This window comes from Falco naumanni, chromosome 5, assembly GCF_017639655.2.
Source record: "Falco naumanni isolate bFalNau1 chromosome 5, bFalNau1.pat, whole genome shotgun sequence".
In the NCBI taxonomy this organism is placed as follows: domain Eukaryota; kingdom Metazoa; phylum Chordata; class Aves; order Falconiformes; family Falconidae; genus Falco; species Falco naumanni.
Window position 1 is genome coordinate 23,965,633 of NC_054058.1, and position 16,396 is coordinate 23,982,028.

Here is a 16,396-nt window from a genome sequence, read left to right on the forward strand (position 1 = left end):
TCTAACCAGTTAAGCAGCTAATTTTGAGGAATTTTTGATAACTTGAAAACATTCTTCCTCTCTACTCTTTGTTGTAGTGTTAGGCTGTTACGGGTCCATCTGCAGGGGAAAATCTGTGGAAATACGTAACTTGCACATTCACATTCTGATTCCAATGGGTAGATGGAAGTAGTCCTCATCCTTGGATGTAAAGCTTGGCAAACTGAAGAGTAGAGCACTGGAAAAAGTTTGGAAGAGAAGTTGCGTGTTTTGGCTTAACATAAAATTGGGCAGGCTAAGTGGGTAGCCTAGTGGAATACTTTGCTTGCATATGTTTGGCCTTTAGGACCAAAAGCAGCCTGATTAGTGGATGGTTTTGCCTAAGACCCAAAGCAACATTTTATATCTGCTCAGCATGATTCTGGTTATATCGAGACTCTCACCTTGAGCACTGGTCTGGTATTTTGAGAAGAACAGAGACAGTGCTTTGAAACTCTAGATTTCCACAGAAACATGTGTCCACAGAACATGTGAAGGCACTTTTTGTAAAGGTCTGGTAAACTGTCTGGGTAGATAGAATCTTTGATATCCAGTGTTCTAGCTCTGCACGGACAGCCATTTAAAAATACAGAAGATGCATTAGCAGAGTGATTCACATCTCTGTTTTTCCCTGAAGGCTACTACACTCAAATCTCAACGCTGGCGGATGTTCAGGAAAACGTGATGGAGTACCTGCATGTGCTCAGCCGTCCCATGGTCATCAACCATGACCATGACATTATTTGGACCGAAGCCTACATGGACAGTGCGGTAAGAACCTACAGCACAAGTCTTCGGTCAGCAAACAGCAGGGCCTATGGCCAAACTGGCAAAGGTGTTAGACACCCAGCTAGTATGTTAGGCATATAACTTGTTCCAGCTTCCCCTCTAAATATCTTATGTGTATCAGAATCTAAATGAAGTCCTGAAATTTATGTAAACCCAGGAGTTGGTTGATAGAAATTACTGGTCTCTAGCTCTGCTAAGACTCTGCTCACTCCTGGTGTTGAGACGTGTATGCACACTCAGGTCTGAATACTGAACCTGCAGTGACCCAGGAGCCCAGGACTAATCACACAGGCACAGCATGACTTAAGTAGTGCTTCTATGAAAGCAGGTTACCTTCTAAAGGATTATTCGCAGGAAAGATGATTTACAGCTCAGGATACAGGTCACAGAGATTTATTTCCTCCAGCCCAGTAGCTAAATGCATACCGCTTTGCCTCTCAAAGATACAGATCCCAGTTTGGGAAACAGGCTCACTGTTTCGCTCCTTGAGCTAGCAAGGCCCAACATCACCACGGATGTGGGTAAAGGACACATCACAAAGGACCAGACAGTCAGCACCCCCGTGCCCCCCCTTTGTCTCAGGTCTGCCCTACGGGAAGGCATTCAGACCATGGGCAGGTGCTGTTGTGGTGGCATGTTGCCGAGGCAGCCTTGAAATTGAAAGGAGTGAAGGGAAGGACAAAGTAGTAGACCACCACTGAAGGAACCTTCCCCTGCACCTCCCCAAATAGAAGACATTCCTCAATCTCAATCTCCAACTCTTTTTACGTCTCCAAAAGACAAAAGGGAAAGTTAGTTCTTTTGGGGCTTTCAAGGAGATAAAAGTTTTTTTTCATGTGCTGGACTCTTCACCCCAGAGAAGTGTCTGCATAACTGTGACAGCTACAGCTGACCAGAAGTCAGATTACCCTCTTCAGGAAACAAACCTGAGGTCTCAGGACTGTTTATACTATCTGAGGTGGGAAATCTTTTAGAAATATTGAGAGTGTTTCCATACAAAATCCCACTGTGGGACTGACGTTATTGGCTCTGGTGTGGCCAGCAGCAGCTTTAGCATGTCTGCCATGGCCTTGGGGAGAACCCACAGTTTTTAAGTTTAAGAACCATGGTGAGAAACCTGAACTCTCTGAGCTGAAGTCAAACCAGGGGTACTGAGCCTAGCTTTGTAGCAGGAAATGTGGAAGTCCAGGTCACACATGGCCGTGCTTGATGTTATGCTCAGAGTCTAGACCACACAGACCCCAAGAAATACCTCTGAGGCAGCCAGGCTTGCACTGTCACGGTGCATAGATGTTATACTCAGGAGGCTCTTATGGGAAGGGACCATCCCACGCCACTGCGCTGTGGCTGACCATTGAGGCTGCAGCTGTGGCACACTAGCTCTATGAGGGTGACGCGGAGATATCTTCTGCTGCAGGAGCTGTGCCAAGTGAAAGCTGGGGACATGATACTTGAGTGTGCTGAGCAAAACCTCCAGAAATGCTGCTAACTACCCAGCAAGTTTATTCTATTAGCAGGCACACCAATACTGGCACTGGCACCAAGGCAGCCACAGGGATTTGTTTGCTATGCTTTTTTTGCTGCATCTCTTTTCTTGTCTATTGGCTTGGCTGGCCATGCTCTTCCTCCACCCCAGCCTCTCCATCTTTGATTCATTCCTCCAATCATATATTCATTCATCTGTTCATCCATGTCTCTCACTAGCTGCCACAGTCTGAGGAGGTAACTGCACCCCTGTGTTTTGTGAGCGTGCTGTCTCCCATGTGCAAGTTGGTGTGTTGGTGCCAGCACTCAGCCACAGCTGGCCTGTACATCTGGAGGGGGGTGGGGGCTGCAGCACTGAAGGAGCCCTCTTACACTCGCAAGAAGAGAGGAAATGCTGGATGTACAGGAGAGCTGTGTTGTGCTGTTGGTTTGGAGTAGGTAGGGGTGCCTGTGTTGTGCAGTAGCTTAGTTCACTGGATCTCTTTTTCCATATGTCCAGCAAGCACCACAGAAGTTTACTTGCTGTGTGGTAGTGCAATTGCTGCTGTGAATGGCAAGTTTCCACAAAGAATCATCCAGACCAGTAATTCAAGCTGCCAGGCTCAAATCTTCATCAAGTGACTGTATAGATTATTGACTGGCTCCTTTATGGCTCCCAATATGTATAGTAATGGAGACAGGAGGTCATTTCTTGCCTTGCTACTTACTTGACCAAATAAGAGATGGGAGGAGGATGCTATTGGCATTGAGGGACCAGGTCCTTTTGATAGGCATATTTGGGAGATTCCTTTGCATGTCTTGCCTGTTTTACCTCCTTTCATATGTGTTTTTAGAGCATCTGTCTTCTGCAGAACTGTGAGCATCTGTTACCCCATTACACATGCATGTCCTGTATCTTCTGTAGAGATAGATCACCTTGTTTTATCTGTTTGGATCATGATTTTGTTTCTGTTTTTCCTAAGCTTAGATGGTTGAGTAACAAGTATATATAAGCAGGCTTCGTGTGTATTTGTGCATATTTTAAATATTAGCCTGTGGTGTTTTTCATTTGTGGTATTCACGTGTTTGCAATATAGAAGATACCTTGTTAGTGATTCTGCTTGTATTTGTGTTGCTTTTCTCTATTTTGTGCTCCTTGTGTTGATGGTTTTTACACTTGTTGTATAAGGGCTCGTGTCTACACTCCCAATACATGGTGGTTATAAGTTGTGCCACCACTTCTGCAGGTACCTGTCTCCTCATTAAAACAGCTCTTTAATTTTTCCTGCTTCAACACATTACACTGGCTTTCATCCCGTCCTCATCACCCCACACGAGCAAGCATCCATCTCATGACCCTCTTGGACACAGAGTATTGGAAAGTGCTGCCATCTTGTTTTTAGAGGGGTGTGGGAGGCATGGAGGCAGCTAATTGTAATCAGCATCTGGGGTCCTTGGGAATTCCAGTGCCTCTCGTTCGGGTTATCTGTGGTATTGCATTTGCTAACACACAGCTCATTGTTCTGTGGCAGCTCTTTGCATCTCAGGCTCAAAGTCTGTTGCTCATGACAACAGTGGCTATGCCAGTCTTCAGCAAAAAGAACGAGACGGTGAGTGCAACACAGGCTTCGCTTTCCTTCCAGCCAGCACAGATGAAAGGATGCAGCAGCCCTTCGCGGGCTTTTAAAGCCAATGGATCTCTGAAAGAACAGCCGGCCATTAGGGACTGCGGTGGACCTCTGGCAGGATGGGCAGCTGATAATCTATCTGACAACATGATAGCCTGTCATTTCCTCTGAATGCTATTTCTTCAAAACACCCCTTTAAATATGACACTTCTCCCTGTTTTATCCCTTCCATTTTCAAACTGAGCCTAATTCACAGACCCATAAAGTTTCAGGCTGAAAGAGATCATTACCTTGTCTAGTCTGTGCATTTTACTGCAGACCTTTACATTTCATATAGACAGTTCCTTCTGAGCCCAATAACCTGTGTTTGGCAAAAGTGTCATTGAAGAAAGGCATCCAGCCTCAGCTCTCCATTGTTGTTTCCCACTCTCTGTTAAAAACTGGTGTCTAAATTCCACTTTCAATTTGTCTGGCCTCACCTTCTTGTCGTAATGGCTTTCTCTACTAGATTAAAAAGCCTGTACCCTTTTGGTATTTTTTCCTGGGAAGCATCTTCTACACTTCAATGAAGTCAAATCTGTCTACTTTTTGATAAAATAAGGGCATTTCCTCTGAGTTTTGAAACCTTTTAGACACTGTTTTGCATACCAGTTCTAGTTTCTCAGCATCCTTTTAAAATGGTGGAAAGTGCCTTACCACTGCTGTACAAGGGATAAACTTGCTATCCAGGTCCTAAAAACAATTGTCTGCCCTCTCCACCCGAGACTAGCCTCAACCTGTATCAGCACAGCGCTGCACTGGGACCCTGTGTGTCATTTTTCCATCATGCTTCCCAGCTGCTTATTAAACAACCAGCTTCCCATTTTGTGGGGATTTCCTGCATTCCTTTTTCCTAGATTAACAATTTTGTATTTGGCATTTGGTTTAGTTGACCCAAGTTGTCAACCGATCCATGTTGTCTTGCATGATTGCCCTGTCCTTTTTGTTATTTACACATACTGAATGTAGGGTTTTGCACTCAAAACTTGTTTTCAGTGATTTTATATTACTTCTGAATCATAGTAAAAAATGCTGACTAGTATTGGGTTGAAATACTCCTCTCCATAAACACTGGAGCCACCTCTTTAGACTTTTTGAGGTACATTAGTTGGTTTTGAATGAACATATTCATACAAGCCTAGAGAGTATATGTGAGACTAGTAGGGAGGCAATAATGTGTATTCTGATAGAAAACTACCCTGGCCTTGCTTCTGAAAAAGGATTCTCCTTTGTTTTTAAGCGATCTCATGGTATCCTCCTGGGTGTGGTGGGCTCTGACGTACCACTGAGGGAGCTGTTAAAACTTGCTCCACGGTATAAGGTAAGACTAAGATAATGCAACCTGTCATTTTGCACAGCAAAGTCACTAGCCATTTTTCAGTGGGCATGACTGGAAAATCATCCCTCTGCCTCTAGGAAGAACTATGAGCATAAAGCAAGACATGTTGGATGTGGTAATGTGTTGTTTCTATATAGCACATGGGAAATCATTCACTACTAGAAGCTCTTAGGTTGCTTCAGAAACACAAGGAATGGACGATCCAGTAGATTGGCAACAGATTGTGGAAACCTTGCATCTTGATGATCACCAACCTCAATCCCTCAGAGATATGAATCTGACAGCCTATCTCAGAATTAAGTTTTATATCCAGTTCCCAGTGAACAAAAGCTGCCATGCCAACTGGCAAAAAATAAATTAGTTTCACTGTCAATAATCTTAGCAGAAAAACTGAGGACTGAATGGACTATAGCGAGCCAACTTTTGTCATGCTTAGAGGTTACTTTCTCCGGATCAGCACGAAGATTTCTTGGCAGGACAGTGTGCAGGAAGCTGGCTCTCACTCACTTGTGCTGTACCTAGATAGAGTATTCGGTCTCCAGAATTGTCAGTCCAGCAATTTTCCATTAACTCTATGTTCAATATATCTAAAGAAGTACATTCATCCATAGGAACTCCCACCAGAGGTGCATTGTTTCATTTGGTTTCTGCTGTAAATTTTGTGCAGTGACCTTTTCTTCAATCAGTCTGCACACCAGGAGACAGCAAGCCCATCTGAGGATCACCATGAAATCAGGCAATTTGAGCCATCATTTCAAGTTTTCAGTTTCTCTTAAATAACTATCAGACAACTACTACCAGTTAGGCAGTTGTCCAAAATCTGATTGCTGAATACTCACAGGACTGAAAGTGCTGTCAGAAGCTATGAATATGTTTGGCACTTCCCCACATGGATGCAGGGCAGATCATTCACATGCAGCTGTAGGAAATGATCCATCAGGCAACCCAGGAACTATGAGTGGCAGGGTGCTTTCACTAGCATACAAAAGCTAACTGGTTTGGATCTGGGAGAACCTTGTCTAGAAGCTTCAATTTTTATACGCATTTATTTTCTCTATAAGACCAATACCTTTCCACCTTCCTCCCTCCACATCACTCAAAGGCCATGTATCATGATATCTTTCTTCTGGGCCAAGGAGGGACACTGTTCTTTCCTCCAAGAAATGCCACGGAAGGAGGGAAAATTATTTGAAGGATTTCTCTACAACAGAAGCAGGACACAACTTTCCAGAAGCTCTTCCAACATAAGACCAGTTTGGAAACCTATGATCCTGCACTTGAACCCCCTGACATATGGGTTACAAAGGACCAGTTCCAGAGTTACAGCCCTTGCAAGCTTGTACATTTATGATTGCACTTACTGGGCTGGGAAATTTCAGCTTTAATAGGCCAACAAGGAAGTTTGCTATAGTTCTGATCCAATGTCTTGGTTTTATTCTTACCACACAGAGCTGAGCTCAGTGTGCTTTGCACAAAACTGTTTCACATAGAAGGAGTCCAAAGTTTTTATCTGGGATGTGTGAAATAAAGAATTCATTCCCTTCAGAAAGGCACAGATGGATTGTAAATGGCTTACCTCCCCAGTTCCCTACTGTTATCCCTCCAGGATTGTCTCTATAGGAATATAAAGTTGCAACATTTTTTTGAAGATAGAAACCCTAGCCATTCTTGTTTTCCTTGAGACACCTCTGGTTTTGGCAAGCACAGGCTATCAGCAGATTTTTAGCAATTCAGGTTTTATCTGGAATTTGTATTATATATGGGCTTAATCTGAGTAATTGCTCACTCAGAAATCTCCTGCAGATCAGGTCAGCCAGTGCCTGCTCTCTTTAGATCATGCTATTCCTTAGCAAGCATTTTAAGACTATAGGCTTGTACAATTGGCCTAGGCTAGGTCTGGTCTTGCCAACACTGAAACATAATGCAGAGCTCCTCTGAAGACTCACCAGGTTTCAAGGGAAGCCATCTGTGAGATTCATACTCACTTGTTTGTTCACTGCTCTGTGTGTGTAGTTATGGGCACACAGACCTGTCACCACTGTGCCGGTACTGTTTACAACATTCCCCATCGTTTTCCATTTTATGTGCAGCACTGCTGTGCCTGCTGTGTGGAGCGCATTCTGCCTCTGGGTGGTAATTGTCCACGAGGACAAAAAGACGTTAGGAGGGCATCTTTTTCTGAATGTGTACACAAATCAACTACCTGACCCATCCTTTTGTGCGTCCAGGCATAGTCAGCCTGCCCAAAGCAAGCGGCCAGAGATCCAGAGATAAACGGTTTGAGGTGGACCCTACATTCTGCTGGTCAATACCTTTAAAAGGAAAATATTTCTGAATACTGGTGGTGCCAGGGTACCAGTGGCATCCATTACACAGCAGTGGTTTTAGCTAAAGCACTGATTATTCTAATGCCTCTTTCTCCAGCTGGGTGTCCATGGATACGCCTTTCTTAACACCAACAACGGATACATCCTTTCACACCCAGACCTCCGTCCTTTGGTATGTACAGCTGTGAATTTGAAAACCTTTGCTTACTTGGAAACCATGACTTTCAGGGATGCTCCTGATTTCTTGTATTTTATTGAATTGTGAAGGCTACCATGCTTTGCTATATAGGCACCCAGGAGCATGAGGGCCAGAGAAATCAATTCCACGTACATAGATGTATATATATATGCAGACATATGTATGGAGCATAATGTACCCTGCCTGTCTGTCCTCCATAAGAGTGCACAAGGGCTATATTGGTATGCATCTGCTGTACTGTGGGTGCACATGTATCTGTGTCCATGCAAGGTTTCACTGCTAGGCTGAAGGAACAATTTCCCTTGCTCGGGCATATCTCCTACGAGAAGATTCAGCATGATTAGCACCCCAGTAATAGCTACCCAGCAGCTGTAGTGTTGGAAATTTTGGGAATCTGAGGCTAGCAGGTACCACAAACCCTAGTAACATGGTAAGTTAGAGATAAATTAGAGACCAGTAGGCTGCGAAGACCTTCTGGAACTTGAGTCAACACAAGGACATTTCTCCCTCATGGTGCCACCTGGAGCTCCAGACCACACATCTGTCTGCAAACACACAGCTGGACTCATTACTCAGATACCCAGGCATGCAATGATTTTACACTTCATACACATGCCTGTTGGTACAAATCCACCTGCACACAGCCATAAGCATTAGTGTGGTTACTGGCAAGAGAAAGGGCCACCACAGGGCTTCACAGCAGCGGTCTTCAAAAGAGGCAGCTTTGCACAGGGAGACCACAGGCATGGACGGGTAGTTACTTCAGTATGTGAAAAGAAGGGACACATTTTGTTTCCAGGATGGAGCACAGCAAAGCTAGGCGAGGGCACTGCTTTATCTTCCACGTAAAATTGGCCTCTCTTAGTCAGATTCGCACCATTCCCTTTACCTGGAAGATTATAGGGAAATAGCTCTCTCGCATCAGCTAGCCCTAGGTGAAAAGCCTACCGTTCTGTCAGTGGAGTCAAAGCCTAATTCTCCTCAGAAAAGACCTCCTGCTGGTATTATCGTGTTAATGGGATTACACTTTTAGCTGGGGGAAAGAACTCATTTCCTGGAGGCAAGTGTATTGTGCTGATCTATTTAGAAGAATGCTGTCACAGAGGAGGTCTGTAGCCTTTACCTGGAAGTTTACCTGTGTTCCTGCCTGTCCTTTGCTCCTGGATCAGCCTCTCCCACTTGAACTCTCCTAGCCCTGCACTGCCTGCATAAATACATGGCATGAGACCAAGAAGGCACTTGCACCCAAACACTGCCTTCCTAGTCAGAAAATAAATGAGACACCCCTAGTTTTCAAATCACATATCAATTCTTAAAGGCTTAGTTTAGAAAGTTAGTTATCTAGCCACTTACTTGGGTATTTTTCTTTTTTTCCCTTTTATTTTAATAAACGCCAGTATAAAGAAGGAAAGAAACTGAAGCCTAAGCCAAACTACAACAGTGTAGATCTCTCAGAAGTGGAATGGGAAGACCAGGATGAAATAGTGAGTATCAGAAAGTGAATTTAGCTGCCTTTGTAGCTCCTTCTTTCTATTACTTTGTGTGCCTGTATGGAAGGGGTGGGGGAGCAGCAGGCATTCCTGTTTTTTTCTGTGCCTGACTGGCCCTGACTAAGAGAGGTTAGTGCTCTAAAAGAGGACAAGTATGATGCTTCCCTACAAAGTGCTTGTCTTCATTCCCAGTATGAGTTTTCCTTGTCATGGAACGTGCAGGAAAAGCGCTGGCAGGGGGAAGGAATCACTTTGGAGGGTGCTGCAGGAAGCCAGTCTGTGTGTACTTGTTCCAGATGCTATCTTAATACAAAGCCAAGAGAACTTAGGAGTATGGTGGTGTCCCATGCACATAGTATGTGACATACAGCTGAAGCCACTCAGCTAATGAGGTCTGTAACAAGGAAAAAAGTACATTCAAAAAGAGACTGAAGCTTGTGGTCACTATTACCAATAGGTAAGGCGGACAAGGGATTTAGACACTTGAGGAAAAACAAATTTCCAGAACTCACCTTATTGCACAGGTGTGGAGATACCAAAAAAAACAGCTTCCCAGAGGGAAAAGATTAGAAAATACCTTTTCTACTGTCTTTTGAGCAAAATTATTTAAAAGTGATAAAAAAGAATACAGCATGCACCTTAACACCTGGACATGGCTGCACTGCACAACTAGGAACCCAGATATAATGATAAGGTAGACAGGTTCCTCTGTGGCTGGTTTTCTTTTGCTCAGAAGAATTAGGGGAGTAGAGATACTTAAGTTACTAAGATAAGAACTGAATTTGGAGTAAGATAGAATTAGCTGTGGGACACACACTTCTGGATTACAGGGGACACTGCTGAGATAAATGGATCTGATACTATAGATATCCACTTAAACTGCTAGGACAAACAAACTGCCCAGCAAGAGGATCGAAGCAGCTACTGCTACCAGTGCAGGCCAAGTACAAAAGGACACACCAAAGGAACCTGGGAAGTGGAAGAATGGCAAATTGACAAATGAAACACAATGGAACTGGGTGTGAAACATGGAAAGCAAGACAAAGTAAGAGGCTTTACATGCAGTGGAACCACCAAGATGCAGGTTGCTAATGGCTTTGTGTGGGTTCACTGATGTCTTCTAGGAGTTCTGCTCCCATTATAATTTTCTCTCTCTCTGGAGCCACTTTGAGAGGTGTTCCTCTTTACCCAGTTTGCTATTTTAAAAAAAAATATTAAAAAATCCAGGAAACATGATGACTTTGCTGTCATATTTATTTGGCTAGCATGTTCCTGCCTGAACAAAAAACATCGATACCTGAATGCAAATATGATGCAAAGTGCAAGGTTTCTGTCCACAGGCAACTAGAGTAAAACTATCCAGTGAAAAATAAAAGGCAAAAAAAGCATGAAGAACAAAGCTACTTGGTGTTCCTGTACTGCATCTTCCAGAATAAAGAAAGGTTGCAGTCACTGAGGGTACAGAGACATTCAGTGACACGATCAATATCTGCAGTGTGACTTCAGCAAGTCTAGAGACTCTCAAGATACACCCACTGCAGCAGAAAGCTGCCAACATTTCAACACTTAGATTTGCAGCTATGGTATTAGATCAATGACAGACTCAACATCAGTTGCAGTATAATCTCAGCAACACTAAAAAGCAGCAAATTCAGTCTGGAAAAATATGTCCAAGTGCTAATGATGTGTAATATAGCCAGCTGGTAAAAAGAAATCTAGGGGAGGGAAGATGGCACTATCTGGAAAATACCAGTTGATGCGTGATAATAGTATCTGGAGTGAGGCAGCAAGGAAGTTTGGGCTTTTGAAAAGCAACACAAGGATATTCTTAGTGTGAAGGGAAATTGGAAGGGTCAAGAGATCCTCCCCAGCAGCCTAGGAGCTGTCACCCAGACAGATTTTCTTCAGCCTTGACAGAACCACTGAAGAAGAAATTAGTCTGCAAAGATGTTGAAACTGAGTGGCAAAACACTTAAGATGTTGTGAGACCCCTCAGGTAAACTGTATGTCTCTGTTGGTTTGAAACCACACAAACAGACAGGAGAAGGAGTCAGCAGCACTTGTTACCAGTGGTGGGGATGGCACAGACTCATTGCCCTGGAGCAAGACACTTTGCTGTTCGGGGTGTCAGGAACAAGTGCTCCAGCATGCACCGGAGCACCCCTCCATGCAAACTCTGCTACACACTTTTCAAAGTGGAGGCCAGCTGCTGCCAGAAGTGTCTTGCCTGAAAAGGACTGAGCATTATGGGGGCTCCCAGACACCAGAATTGTAATTGCCTTCTTGGCTGGGATAGAGTTAGTTTTCCTTTTAGTAGCTGGTACAATGCTGTGTTTTGGATTTAGTAGGAGAATAATGTTGATAACTCACTAATGTTTTTAGTTGCCGCTGGGTAATGTTTATACTAAGTCAAGGACTTTTCAGTTTCTCAAGCCCTGCCAGCCAGAGGGCTGTGGGGGCACAAGAGTTTGGGAGGGGACACAGCCAGGGCAGCTGACCCAAACTAGCCAAATGGATATTCCATACCATAGAACGTCACGCTCGGTATATAAACTTCAGGGAGTTGGCCAAGGCCTGCTTACCACTGCTCAGGGACTGGCAGGGCATCCAATAGTGGGTGGAGAGTAATTGTAACAATTGTATAGTGCATCACTTGTTCTCTTTTCTCCCTTCCCTCTGGATTTTACTCCTCTTCCCTTCTCTTCCCTTTTCATGACGATGATGATGATGATTATTATTATTATTATTATATTAAATTATTCTTACCTCAGCCCTTGAGTTCTACCTTTTTCCCAGACTCCCCATCCCTCGGAGGCAGGGACAGGCAGGGAGTTAGCAAGCAGCTGTGTGGTACTAAGTTGCCAGCTGGGGTTAAACCACAACACTTCTCAATGCCAGAGAAGCTGAAGCTGTTGAGGAAGAAGCAGCAAGCCTGGATTGCGGCACCAGCCTACAGCCACTGTCACTTGGGGGCTGGGCAGAGGACAAGTAGCCTGCCTGCAGACTAGCTGGAGCTGAGGAGATCCAAGGAGGTCTGTTATCCACTCATTTACTTCTCCACTGCTTTATGGGGCAGTGAAAGACACCTGACATTCAAGAAGATATGGATGAAACAACAATATCTGAACTAAACCCAGAACCCATAGCAAATACTGCAGGCTGTCAGACCAGATGAGCATATGCCGTGGCTCTGGCAGGAGGTCAAACACTCTTAGCCAAAAAGGAGTAATAGTACCAGTCAGTGTTTTGATTTCCAAGGCATGGGCCTTGGGAAACACAAGCTTTATATTCTAGGTCTGTAAATAACCCACATCAAACAGTCATCGTAAACAAAACTGTGGCCTTGTAAAGCAAATGCAGTTGAGACTGGCCAGCACCTGAATGGAGGCCTTTCTCTGGAAGTAAGGAAGCAATTTGTGCGAATGAATAAGTTACTTCCCACCTTTTTTTCTATCCAAGCTGAAGTAATAGGCTGATATGCTCTGGCAAGCTGGACCTAAAGTCAAAGCCTCTGCGCTTGTGGAAAAATTCCCTGGCTCTTTCTTGCAAGAGGCTGAGAGTCGATGTGAAAATTACATTTTGCCTTTGGAACCTGCATGGAATAAACTGCTCTTCTCACTGCTCTGCTATCACAGAGTCTGTGTTAAACAGCTGCTTTGCCGCACCTCAAAAGTTGTGCAGAATACAGCTTATAATCTATAAATCAGTTTTGAAATGTCAAAGAGCTTTGGAACTGGTCTGGGGGAGTTAGTGGGTGTCTCGGTTGTCTCCTCTTCCAGGCTCTCAAAGCACTGTGCTAACGGCTTTCTGGCTGCCAAACGGTCTGAAACTTGGACTGGCAACTTCATAGCTTCCAGATCCTTTCTTTTTGCTAAAAAGATATATCAAGTTTTCAGCATAAGCCATTATTATCCTGTGTCACTTAGCCTGACTGAATGAGGATCCTGACCACTGAGAACAGGTTTTCATTTGAAGCAGCAAGAAAGAGCTGGGGGTGGGGGTGAACCCACAGTCACTCTTTTCTTCCAGCCCCTGTACGTTAATGACATGCAGCTCTATTAATTCCTATCCTGCCCTGCCTGGAGACACTAATGCTAATCTTGTTCATCTCTGCAGCTGAGAACTGCCATGATCAATGGGGAAACAGGCTACCTCTCTATGGATGTGAAGGTCCCTGTGGATAAAGGGGTAAGAAATTATCCTTCTGTTAGGTCACATGAGGGAGGGGATGGAAGTGGGTGCTGAAGAACCACGAAGGATGTGGTTTTAATTCTCAGCATTTCTGAGTGTGCGGATTTTATTGTTTCACCACATACATAACACGTGCTAAAGACATAAAATAGAACATCATTAAAAGTGCTTTTTATACCTACCAGCACTCTGCTCTTACAAAGGTATTGGAAATGCCTCACAGCTCCCTGCTTTCTCCAGGCAAAGCCAAAAAGCATGTTGTTCATTGTTTATAGGGCTGTGAAATGAATCAGAGATCTTCAAGAGTTTAGAATGGGGAAGACTATGCTGAGCTGACCTAGACAGAAAGAGGTTTTGAAACCACTTTGAAAACACTCATGAAAACTTTATCCCTCGCTCTGTCAGAATGTGATTTCCTTTATCCAAGTCCAGGATTAAATTTCTATGCAAATATTTACAGACGTTTTATGAAAAATCCTAGTGAAATGGAGCCTTTTGAATGTTCCCTACCAGCTCTAATGCAGGGTTACACATCTTCACTTGGAATCAGTGCAAAATTATCTTGTACATTTACATTCACTGGTACTTTTTCATTCAGGTTTATTTAACTCTCCTAAAGATTTTGGCTTTCATCATTTCCTGTTAGGAAGTATTCCAGAGTCCTACAAGTTTCACTGCCCAGAAGACTTCCATATTTCAGGAAAATTTTCCATCTTTTATAGAGAGCTTTTTTTTCAGCAATCAGGCTGGCTGAACTGTTCCCATGCTAAGCCACAGCCATCACCAATTCCAATAAACTGCTCACAGCCACTGCTGAAATGGTGCCATTTCCTAGTGAAGACACCCCTCCGTTTCCTCCAAATGGTTGTACTGCTAGATCTTGTAACTAAATTATCTTTATTTTTGGTGTTTGCAACTATCAGGTACCTGTCAATGGTTTTGCCCTTCCTCTCCTGGGCATTGCCAACACCTGCATTTGAAAAACTTGCCCACTTTTCAGTCCAAGCAGTTCAGCAATTATTTTTGTTTCCTTTGCCTCTTGTATCATTGATGCACAGGTACCAGGGCATCACTGAATTATTTGAGTCCGGTTTCCCTGTTGCTCTGTGGACAGCATCTGTTCTCTGCAATAGGAGATTTCTGAACAAGGAGCTCCAGATCTCCTTTCTGCTGTCCCTTCAATTTTTTTCTCCCTCCCACAGCTGTGCCAGAAAAGCTGTCTTGGTTTCCGTGTTAGCTATTTTTTCCAGTTGCCATTTTTTCACATGAATCCCACTCCTCTTTTTTGTCCAGTCTTTCTAATTTTTAGGGATGTTGGGACTTTTTCTCAGTATACAGATAAATACTATTTTATTTTGTCTTACAGATCACTGACTGTGCATAAAGGCTCCTAAGACAGTCTATCTTTGCCTCTCATTAAATCTTTTTCCCTTGATGTCCTGTTGTTTACTGTTTCTTTTTGTTTACAGTACTGCAGCTGGTTCTCACTCCACATCTTATTTAAGTCCACTTTAACTGATTCTTTAGAATAAAATTTCATGAGAAGCTGTTTCAAGTGCTATATATAAATCCAAATACATTGCACATCCTTTATTCTATTTATTCACTACCTTTGTTATTCTGTCAGGAAAGCAATCAGGGTTTTCCAGCAAGATCTGTTCTTTGTAAGCCTAGATCGCTTATTTTGCTAGCTTAACCTCTTTCTCTGTCTCTGTGCATCCTCAATAATATTTCTTCTGAGTCATCCAAAGATGCCTTTTTAGTTCAATACTTTAGGGACATCTTTCTGCTCCCCTACCCAGGAAAAAAAATAACAAAAAGTAGCCTTGGTAAGAGATATTACCTGTTTTATTCTGCAACTCTGCAAGCTTCATGAAGCATAAGAGGAGACTGAAGCTGAGTATGTGACAGTTTTACTATTCTCAGAATACACATGGAGCGGGGACCAGAAGTAAAACTTGGCGATTCCCACTTGTACTCTGCTAGCTGATGAAGCAGAGCGGTGTTGAAACAAAGAAAGTGCTGACAGAGATTTGAAACAAAGGGAATGAGTTAGGCAGACTGTAGAGAGAAGGGCTGAGTGAAGGGGATAGAAATTATTCTGTCAGCCACACAAACGTTGATGGCCAGGTTGATCCCAGGGAGGTACTGAGAGCAGAGTGAGATAGAGAGGGAAAAGCAAGGGCCAAAGACAAGAGGTGGTTGTTAGTGAGATCTAGTGGCAAAAATGCCTTTGCTTGCACCTAGGGTACAAAACGGTTGTGACTGTGAAAGCAAAATATCAAGGAGATGGGTAGGAGCTGTGGCAAACCACTGATAACGGCATTAGCCAGGACTAGCTGCCTAGTACAGTGACAGTACCAAAACTGGAAATACATGTGTTCCCAGACTGCAGGTGCTGGTAGTCAGCCATCCTATCACTGTGTCAACACACTCATGTTCTCATCTTCTCCCTTGCTCTGCACTATGTAGAAAAGTCCTGCCTGGTCATGCTCAGCCCTGCTTGGCTCAAGGGTACCTCTGCTTCTCTTTCTTCCCATGGAGAAGTGGTGATGCCTCCAGCTATCTTGGGGAGAGCTGGCCAACCATCCCTTCCCCTAGTCCAAACAGGGGTTTGACCTCCCTCCCACCAGATGCAAGTGCTAAGTGGCTGCATGTGCAGAAGAGGGACAGGTCACAGGAACAAAGGATGAGCAGAACAAGCCCTGCTGAAGGAAAGAGTTTCAGAGTAGTGGCACCTCTGGGCCATTTTCTACTGCACCCTTTCCTTCAGGGACAGGCCTATGCCCCCAGGTCTCGTTCTTCCCCATGCCTTCCCACCTCTGCCATCAGATCAGACTGGCAAGGAAAGGGAGGCTTAATACCTCTTGTGCCTTCCCGCAGCCACCAAAACACCACCATGCCATGTTCCC

The 16,396-nt window shown here is 44.0% G+C and overlaps 1 protein-coding gene across 4 annotated transcripts in view; it reads left to right on the forward strand.

The window, feature by feature from the left end:
- The window catches only part of CACNA2D4 (calcium voltage-gated channel auxiliary subunit alpha2delta 4), a 140,424-nt gene that overhangs the window by 35,046 nt on the left and 88,982 nt on the right, over positions 1-16,396 (forward strand). For 3 of the 4 annotated variants that reach the window (XM_040596512.1, XM_040596514.1, XM_040596515.1), the window contains exons 13-19: positions 656-789; positions 2,512-2,529; positions 3,804-3,881; positions 5,179-5,259; positions 7,702-7,776; positions 9,201-9,287; positions 13,410-13,481. In XM_040596512.1, the coding sequence (XP_040452446.1) occupies positions 656-789; positions 2,512-2,529; positions 3,804-3,881; positions 5,179-5,259; positions 7,702-7,776; positions 9,201-9,287; positions 13,410-13,481 (545 nt within the window). The remainder of the gene's footprint in view (positions 1-655; positions 790-2,511; positions 2,530-3,803; positions 3,882-5,178; positions 5,260-7,701; positions 7,777-9,200; positions 9,288-13,409; positions 13,482-16,396) is intronic. The other variant, XM_040596513.1, reaches the window with a different exon arrangement.